The sequence below is a fragment of the Streptopelia decaocto genome (genome assembly GCF_964273445.1).
Source record: "Streptopelia decaocto genome assembly, contig: HAP1_SCAFFOLD_2256, whole genome shotgun sequence".
Classification (NCBI taxonomy): domain Eukaryota; kingdom Metazoa; phylum Chordata; class Aves; order Columbiformes; family Columbidae; genus Streptopelia; species Streptopelia decaocto.
Window position 1 is genome coordinate 8,422 of NW_028115414.1, and position 9,129 is coordinate 17,550.

A 9,129-nucleotide genomic window follows, 5' to 3' on the forward strand; every position below is an offset into this window, starting at 1 on the left:
ACTGTCAGATTGAAAACAGAAAATGATTTACGATTATTAGAATGGGTTTTTCTTAGTGTCCAACCAAAATTCAGCATTCAAACAAGACCAGAAGCAGTTGGAGAACTGATTCGAAAAGGAAGATCTCGAATATTAGAAATTAGCGGTCAGGAACCAGATGACATCAGTATTCCAGTAAATGGAGCTGATTTAGAATGGTGGCTGAGAAATTCGGTGCCTATTCAGAATGCATTATTAGGATTTATAGGCAAGGTACATTCACGACAACCAAAAGGGAAGCTATGGCAATTCCTTAGAACAAATCAGTGGTTAGAGAGAAGCAAAGTAAAAGCAAAACCTGTTGAAGGGCTTACAGTATATACAGATGCAGGAAAACGAAGACACCAGGCAGCATGTGTCTGGCAAGAGAATAGTCAGTGGAAACAGCATTGAATTGAAGGTTCAAAAGAGGATTCATTGCAGACTTTAGAGCTCACGGCAGTAATATGGGCCTTAAATAATTGGCTGAAATCTGCCTTAAATGTTGTCACAGATTCTTTGTATGTAGCAGGTGTAATACCCAGAATGGAAAATGCTCTGCTAAGACAATCGAATAATCCTCGATTAGGAAAATTGTTTGTACAGTTGAGAGCTATTTTAAATCAAAGAAAAGAACCCTGCTGTGTGATTCACATTCGTAGTCATCAATGGAATCTTGGTCTAGGTGAAGGAAATCAAATTGCAGATAGTTTAGTAAGTTCAGTACAGCACATGCCTCCAACAGATAAATTCCAACAAGCGAGACAAAGTCATGAGAGCTTTCATCAAAATGCCAGAGGTCTGCAAAGACAATTTGATTTAACTTTAAATGAAGCAAGAAGTATTGTACAGGCATGTCCTCAGTGTGGAGGCCAGATGTTAGGTATAGGAATCGGTGTCAATCCTCGAGGTTTAAAAGCCTTAGAAGTATGGCAAATGGATGTGACGCATGTGCCAGAATTCGGAAGACTTAAATATGTGCATTTCACAATTGATACTTTTTCAAAAATGATATGGGCTACTGCTTTACCAGGGGAAAAAGCACAACATGTATGTAAACATCTCACAGCTTGCTTTGCTGTAATGGGTGTCCCAGAAAAGATTAAGACAGACAATGGCCCTGCATATGTTAGCCAGAAAGTTAGAACTTTTCTGATGAAATGGGGAGTGAAGCATGTTACAGGTATACCTCATTCCCCAACGGGCCAAGGAATCATCGAGAGGGCACATCAAATGATTAAGGGGTATTTGAACAAACAGAAGCAGGAAGAGTTAGATTGTCAACAGCGCTTAGCAAAGGTGTTGTTTACCTTGAATTATTTATGTTTAACTGGAGACCATGAGGAGCCTCCTGCGATCATTCATCATTATCAGATCAGACTAGGAAGGAAGAACACTTTACCGGAATTCATGGTGAGATATCGTGATCCCACCACTGGAATGTGGAAGGGACCAGTACCTGTTATTTTTAATGGTAGAGGGTATATGTGTCTCTCCACAGATCAAGGTCCGTTGTGGGTTCCAAGCCGAGCAGTAAAGCCGGAGTTGAAACAAATTCAACCGAATCAACTCCCTGCAACAGAATCTTCGGAGGACACAGAGTGAGGCGTAACCTTTGCATTAATTTAGCTGTGTCATGTATATGTAATATAGTTATATAAGTAGGCCTTTAAACACCACTACCTTCTGAGTAAGTTTATCAACACCCAGCACATCATTTGTTACATGTTAAGTAGGAGTACCATTAAACCAAAGTTCTTGGAATTTGTTTAATCAATCCGTTGCAATATTTAAATGGCAATGGAATACCTCAAGTTTACTAGGAAGAAAAATATTAGCACATGGTTTGACAACCATGATAATTGCAATGATCGCCTTCCCATAGGGCCAGAGCCACAGGAAATCATACTGATTCATTCGTTGAACACCTCTTATTGTATTTTTATAAAAAGAAAAAAGAAATATGTAGGATTTTTTGGTTTAGAAAGTTTAACAAATTGGCTTGGCCTAGGGGGGTGGATTAAGAGTTTATTGCAAAGTGCATTGTTTATGTTGATTGTTGTTGTAATTGATATGTTATGTATAAGTTGTCTTCTATCACGTATCAAAGAGGAATTAGAACGCACAGCTAATCAAGCCTGGCTTGTCCAAAAAAATTAAAAAAATAAAAAAAAATTAAAAAAAAAATAAAAAAAAAAAAAAAGGAGGAATTTGTGGAGAGTTTTTGGGCCATATGGTGTGAACAAGCCAGGGCTTGAGGTGGCTGGGGTGCACTAGGACCATGCGGAAATAAACAGAAGCTGGTCTGCCCTCGACCCAGGCTGCAGGAGGGCGCCGTCGTCATCCCTGCGCATGTGGACAGTGCCCTGCAGCCAATCACCATCGTGGTGAGGGAAGAGTGACTGCATGTGTAACCAATCTTAGCCCGTGCTTGCCGCATGGCCTTTTGGGTATAGAGTATATAAGGTTGGGAAAAACGTGGTCTCGGGGACATTGATATTCAGTGTTGTTAAGAGCTTATTAAAGAGTATTGATGGTAAATTCATATTGAATTAGATTCATTACTCTCGCCGGCCCGCCCGTCGTGCTCAAAGAGGTCCTGCCGGCAATTTTGCATTCTCCACGTCGTCTCACGACACTGGGGGATGGACCCGGGTGTCTGGGGGGGCTGGACCCGGGTGTCTGGGGGATGGACCCGGGTGTCTGGGGGGCTGGACCCGGGTGTCTGGGGGGGATGGACCCGGGTGTCTGGGGGATGGACCCGGGTGTCTGGGGGCTGGACCCGGGTGTCTGGGGGGATGGACCCGGGTGTCTGGGGGCTGGACCCTGTGTCCAGGGGATGGACCCGGGTGTCTGGGGGATGGACCCGGGTGTCTGGGGGGATGGACCCGGGTGTCTGGGGGGGATGGACCCGGGTGTCTGGGGGATGGACCCGGGTGTTTGGGGGATGGACCCGGGTGTCTGGGGGATGGACCCGGGTGTCTGGGGGGGATGGACCCGGGTGTCTGGGGGGGATGGACCCGGGTGTCTGGGGGATGGACCCGGGTGTCTGGGGGATGGACCCGGGTGTCTGGGGGGGGATGGACCCCGGTTTCTGGGGGGCTGGACCCAGGCGTGTGGGGGGAACCCAGGAGCCCGGGGGACTCTCCGCTAAGGGGACCCAGGCGTCCGGGAGGGGGAACCCAGGTGTCCCAGGGGGGACCCGGGTTTCTGGGGGGATGGACCCAGGAGTCTGGGGGGGCTGGACCCGGCAGCACTTCTGCGGGGGGACCCTGGTGGCCCCCCGGTGGGTCCTGTCGGCCGCTCACTGCTTCATAGGGTGAGTCTGGGGGTTGTGGGGGGGCTGGGGAACCCCCTGGGGCCTTGGGAGAGCCCGGGACCCTCCCTGGGCCACCTAGAGCATCACTGGGCCACCTATAATGGCACCGGGCCCCCTAGAGCCCCCTTGGGCCACCCAGACCCCCGTTGGGCTCCCTAGAACCTCCTTGGGCCACCTGGGACCTTATTGGGCTACCTAGAGCATCGCCGGGATCCCTTGAACCCCCTGGAACCACTTGGAACCCCCTTGGGCCACCTAGAACCCAGCTGGGAGCCCTAGAACCTGGTTGGGCCACCCAGAACCCTACTGGGCCACCTGAAACCTTATTGGGCCACGTAGACCCCTGTTGGGCCCCCCCGGGCCCGTGAACACCCAGACCCCCCCGCTCCCCCTCCCCATTGTCACCCTGTCCCTCCTCGCCCCCCTCCCCCATTGTCCCCCCTGTCCCCCCCAGCCCCTCGGGCCCCCGGGCGGAGCTGCGGGCGTGGCAGGTGGTGGCCGGGCAGCTCCGATTGGCCGATGGCGATGACGTCAGCGATGAGGTCAGCGGGCAGCAGCGGGCGCTGTCGGCCATCTTGGTTCACCCTGGTTTCCGGGGCGTGGCTGGCGGTCACGACCTGGCCCTGCTGCGATTGGCCGAGCCGCTGTGGGCGGGGCCGGGCTCGGGAGTGGCCCCCGTGTGCCTGCCCCGCCCCGGCCACGCCCTCCCATACGGCGCCACCTGCTGGGTCACCGCTGGGGACACGTGGCCGAGAACGGTGAGGGGGGCCCGGATGCCTGGGTCCTCTTGGGGGGACACGGCCCCACGGCCCATTGTTCCCATTGTCCCCTGTTACATTATCCCATTGTCCCCCGCCCCTGTCCCATTGTCTCCATTGTCCCCATTGGCCCATTTTCCCCCTGTCCCCATGTCCCCCTGTCCCTATTATCCCATTGACCCCATGGTCCCATTGACCCCATTGTCCCCATTGACCCCATTGACCCCATTGACCCCATTGTCCCATTGTCCCCATTGTCCCCATTGTCCCCATTGTCCCCATTGACCCCATTGTCCCATTGACCCCATTGTCCCATTGTCCCCATTGTCCCCATTGACCCCATTGTCCCATTTCCCCCCGTCCCCATTGTCCTCATTGTCCCCCTGTCCCCATGTCTCCCTGTTCCATTGTCCCCATTGTCCCCATTATCCCATATCCCATTGTCCCCCTGTCCTCCTGTCCCATTGTCCCCATTGTCCCATTGACCCCATTGTCCCATTTCCCCCGTCCCCATTGTCCTCATTGTCCCCCTGTCCCCATGTCTCCCTGTCCCCTTGTCCCCATTATCCCATATCCCATTGTCCCCCTGTGCTCCTGTCCCATTGTCCCCATTGTCCCCCGTGTCCCCTGTCCCCCGCAGTGTCCCTGCCCGCGGGGTCCCCCCTCCAGCAGGTGGCGCTGTCCCTGCTGAGCCCCCCGACCTGTAACTGCCTGCACGGGACCCTGCGGCGGCGCGAGCTGGAGCGGCCGGCGCGGCGCGGCATGGTGTGCGCGGGCGGCACCGAGGGCCACGGAGCCTGCCAGGTGCCTATAGAGCCACCTATACACCCTATAGACCCTCGGGAGCCTCCCATAGGGATATGGGGACGTGGGGGTTATGGGGGTTCGGGGGCGCGGCATGGTGTGCGCGGGCGGCACCGAGGGCCACGGAGCCTGCCAGGTGCCTATAGAGCCACCTATACACCCTATAGACCCTCGGGAGCCTCCCATAGGGATATGGGGACGTGGGGGTTATGGGGGTTCGGGGGCGCGGCATGGTGTGTGTGGGCGGACAGGAGGGGCATGCGGCCTGTCAGGGACCTATAGAACACCCTATAGATGCCATAGGATCCATAGGGTCACCTACAGATCTTGTAGAATGTGTAGAGTCCATAGGGGGGCTATGGCCCTATGGGGGTTCCAGGCGGACTTGGGGGCGCTGGGGCTGGTCTATGGGGCTCTATAGAGCTCTATATGGATACACAAGGCTTTATAGGTGTCTATAGGTGCTCTGTACCCCCCAGGCAGACTCGGGGGGGGCCCGTTTTATGTCCGTGGGTCTGTATGTGGTCTCTGTGTGGTCTGTATTGGTCTCCATGGTGCCTTTAAGTGTCTCTATGGTGCCTGTAGATGCTCTATGGTGTCTCTATGGGGTTTGTAGATGCTCTAGAGTGTCTCCATGGTGTCTCTATGGTGTCTCTCTGGGGTTTGTAGACGCTCTATGGCGTCTCCATGGTGTCTCTATGGTGTCTCTATGGGGTTTGTAGACGCTCTATAGTGTGTCCATGGTGTCTCTATGGTGTCTCTCTGGGGTTTGTAGATGCTCTATGGCGTCTCCATGGTGTCTCTATGGTGTCTCTCTGGGGTTTGTAGACGCTCTATGGTGTCTCCATGGTGTCTCCATGGTGTCTCTATGGGGTTTGTAGACGCTCTATGGCGTCTCCATGGTGTCTCTATGGCTGTGTCCCCCCAGGCGGACTCGGGGGGCCCGGTTGTGTGTCTGTCCGGCGGTCGGTGGGTCCAGGCCGGGGTCCTGTCGTTCTCGGCGGGTTGTGTCCGCGCGGGGGGTCCGGCCGTAGCCACGGGGCTCCCGGCCCACGCGCGGTGGCTGCGGCGCCACCTCCCGCCTGCCGCCTTCCCGCCCAGCCCCAGGGAGGCGCCCCCTGCTGGGCTGGAGGACGGACTGTGCCTGGGTGAGCTGGGGAACCCTGAACCGGGGGGCACCCAGGGGTTCGGGAGGGACCCAGGAGTTCGGGGAGGGACCCAGGAGTTCAGGGAGGGACCCAGGAGTTCGGGGAGGGACCCAGGAGTTCGGGAGGGACCCGGGAGTTCGGGAGGGACCCAGGAGTTCAGGAGGGACCCAGGAGTTCAGGAGGGGACCCAGGAGTTTGGGAGGGACCCAGGAGTTCAGGAGGGGACCCAGGAGTTCAGGAGGGGACCCAGGAGTTCGGGAGGGACCCAGGAGTTCGGGAGGCGACCCAGGAGTTCGGGAGGGACCCAGGAGTTCGGGAGGCGACCCAGGAGTTCGGGAGGGACCCAGGAGTTCGGGGGGGGACCCAGGAGTTCGGGAGGGACCCAGGAGTTCGGGAGGGACTCAGGAGTTCGGGAGGGACCCAGGAGTTCAGGAGGGGACCCAGGAGTTCGGGAGGGACCCAGGAGTTCAGGAGAGGACCCAGGAGTTCAGGAGGGACCCAGGAGTTCAGGGGGGGGACCCAGGAGTTCGGGAGGGACCCAGGAGTTCGGGAGGGACCCAGGCGTCCGGGAGGGGACCCAGGCGTCCGGGAGGGATCCAGGAGTTCAGGAGGGACCCCGATGTCCGGGAGGGACCCAGGAGTTCAGGAGGGACCCAGGCGTCTGGGAGGGACCCAGGCGTCTGGGAGGGACCCAGGCGTCCGGGAGGGACCCCGGCGTCCGGTGAGGCCCGTTTCCCGCAGGGCTCAGGACCCGCAGGGCTGGCAGGTGGTGGCCGCGGGCGGCGCCGCCCACGCGGGGTCGCGGCTGCAGCTCCACGGCGCCTTCGTGGGCGCCGGGCGGGGCCACGACGTGGCGCTGCTGCGGCTGCAGCGCCCCCTGCAGCTCGGGAGGAGCCTGCGCCCGCTCTGCCTGCCCTACGGGGACCACCGGCCGCCCCCGGGGACGCGCTGCTGGACCCTCCTGGGGCCGCGGGGTGAGTGGCGCCGGGCAGCCCGTGTCATCCCCGTCACCCCGTGTCACCCTGTGTCCCCTGCACCCCGGTGTCCCCCTCCCCGGTGTCCCCCTCCCCGGTGTCCCATCCCCAGTGTCCCCATCCCCGGTGTCCCCCTCCCCGGTGTCCCCATCCCCGGTGTCCCCATCCCCAGTGTCCCCATCCCTGGTGTCCCCATTTCCGGTGTCACCTCCATCCTTGTTGTCTCCAACCCTGGTGTCACTCTTGGCCCTGATGTCCCCAACCTTGGTGTCGCCAGTTTCAGTGTCACCTCCATCCCTGGTGTTGCCATCTCTTGTGTCCCCCCAGTGACATCCCCATGTCCCCCGCCATGTCCTCTCATAACCCCCGTGTCGCCCCAAATCCCCATGATCCCCATGTCCCTGTGTCCCCGTGTCCCCCCCTGTCCCCATGTCCCCCGTCCCCATGTCCCCTGTCCCGTGTGCCCCCATGTCCCCCCGTCCCCATGTCCCCCCGTCCCCATGTCCCCCCGTCCCCATGTCCCCCTGTCCCCGTGTCCCCCCAAATCCCCATGATCACCATGTCCCTGTGTCCCCGTGTCCCCCCCTGTCCCCATGTCCCCCGTCCCGTGTCCCCCAGGTCCCTGGGTCCCCGAGCAGCTGCTCAGCGTGGAGGTGACAATGGCCGAGTCCTGCGGGGACGCTGGGGACCCCGAGGGGACCCCGACCCCCCCTGACACCGTCTGTGTCACCGGCCCCGAGAGCGACAGCGCCTGCCAGGTCCCCAAACGGCCTCCCGGGGTCCCCATGTCCCTTTGGGGGGGGGTGGGGGTCCCAATGTCCCTTTTGAGTCCTTTGGGGGGTCCCAAACATCCCTTTGGGGTCCCCAGATCCCTTTTGGGGGGTTTTGGGGTCCCAGGGTCCCATTTTGGAGTCCCCGTGTCTCATTCTGAGGTCCCTTTTGGGTGGGTTGGGGTCCTTTTTGGGGTCCCTGGTGTCCTCATGTCCCTTTTTGGGGTCCCTTCTGGGATGTTTTGGGGTCCCTCGGGGTGTCTCCCTTTGGGGGGGGGTGACCCCAGGACACTCCGTCCCCACTTTCGGGGTGTCCTCCCCCCCGCCGTGACCCTGACTTTGGGGTGTCCCCGCAGGCGCCGCCGGGGTCCCCCCTGTTCTGCCTGGAGCGGGGGGTCTGGTTCCTGCTGGGGGTGGCCGGCGGGGGGGGCTGCGGGGCCCAGGGCCCCCCCAAGTTCACAGCCGCCCCCCAATACGAGCGCTGGATTCTGGGGGTCACCCGGGAGGCCTATTTCAGCCAGACCCCCCCCGGCCCCCGCGAGGAAGAGGAGGAAGAGGAGGACGGGGGGGACCCCGACATCTGGGGGGACCCCGACAGCTGGGAGGAGCCTGGAGACTGGGGGGACACCCCAACAATGGGGGACCCAGGCGTCCGGGAGAACACCAGTACTACAGGGGACCCAGGAGTCCGGGGGAACCCTGAAATCACAGAGCACCCCAGGACCACTGAGGACCCAGGCATCCGAGGGAACCCCAATGCTACAGGGAACCCCAGGACCACTGAGGACCCAGGCATCCGGGGGGACCCCAATACTACAGGGAACCCCAGGATCACTGAGGACCCAGGCATCCGGGAGGACCCCAATACTATAGGGAACCCCAGGATCACTGAGGACCCAGGCATCCGGGAGCACCCCAATACTATAGGGAACCCCAGGACCACTGAGAACCCAGGCATCCGGGAGGACCCCAATGCTACAGGGAACCCCAGGATCACTGAGGACCCAGGTGTCCGGGGGGACCCCAATACTATAGGGAACCCCAGGATCACTGAGGACCCAGGCATCCAGGAGCACCCCAATACTACAGGGGACCCAGGCATCCGGGAGCACCCCGAAACTGCAGGGGACCCTGGGGTCCGGGGGGACCCAGGCGTCCGGGGGGGATCCAGGCGTCTGGGGGGGACCCAGGCGTCCGGCTGCTTCCATACAAGGCCACCAAGGGGCCCGCGTGCAGTGACGTCACCCGGGGGGGCCACACCCCATCCCAGCCATGGAGGACCTGGGTAAGGACTGCGTCCGTCTGTCCGTCCGTCCGTCGGTCCTGGGCAGGGGGGGA

The 9,129-nt window shown here is 59.3% G+C and overlaps 1 protein-coding gene and 1 long non-coding RNA gene across 2 annotated transcripts; both read left to right on the forward strand.

Moving 5' to 3' along the window:
- Positions 1–3,267: 3,267 nt before the first annotated feature.
- On the forward strand, positions 3,268–4,894 carry LOC309452766. Its single transcript, XR_014186627.1, has 3 exons — positions 3,268–3,337; positions 3,792–4,095; positions 4,736–4,894. It is a non-coding gene; the product is annotated as an uncharacterized lncRNA (long non-coding RNA).
- Positions 4,895–4,993: 99 nt separating this feature from the next.
- Positions 4,994–9,076, forward strand: LOC309452767 (uncharacterized protein; the record flags this gene model as incomplete). The annotated part of the gene is made up of 5 exons (XM_082077425.1): positions 4,994–5,035; positions 5,828–5,868; positions 6,789–7,021; positions 7,640–7,779; positions 8,148–9,076. Coding segments are annotated over 5 exons (1,385 nt in total), but the record flags the coding sequence as incomplete, so codon positions are not given.
- Positions 9,077–9,129: the final 53 nt, after the last annotated feature.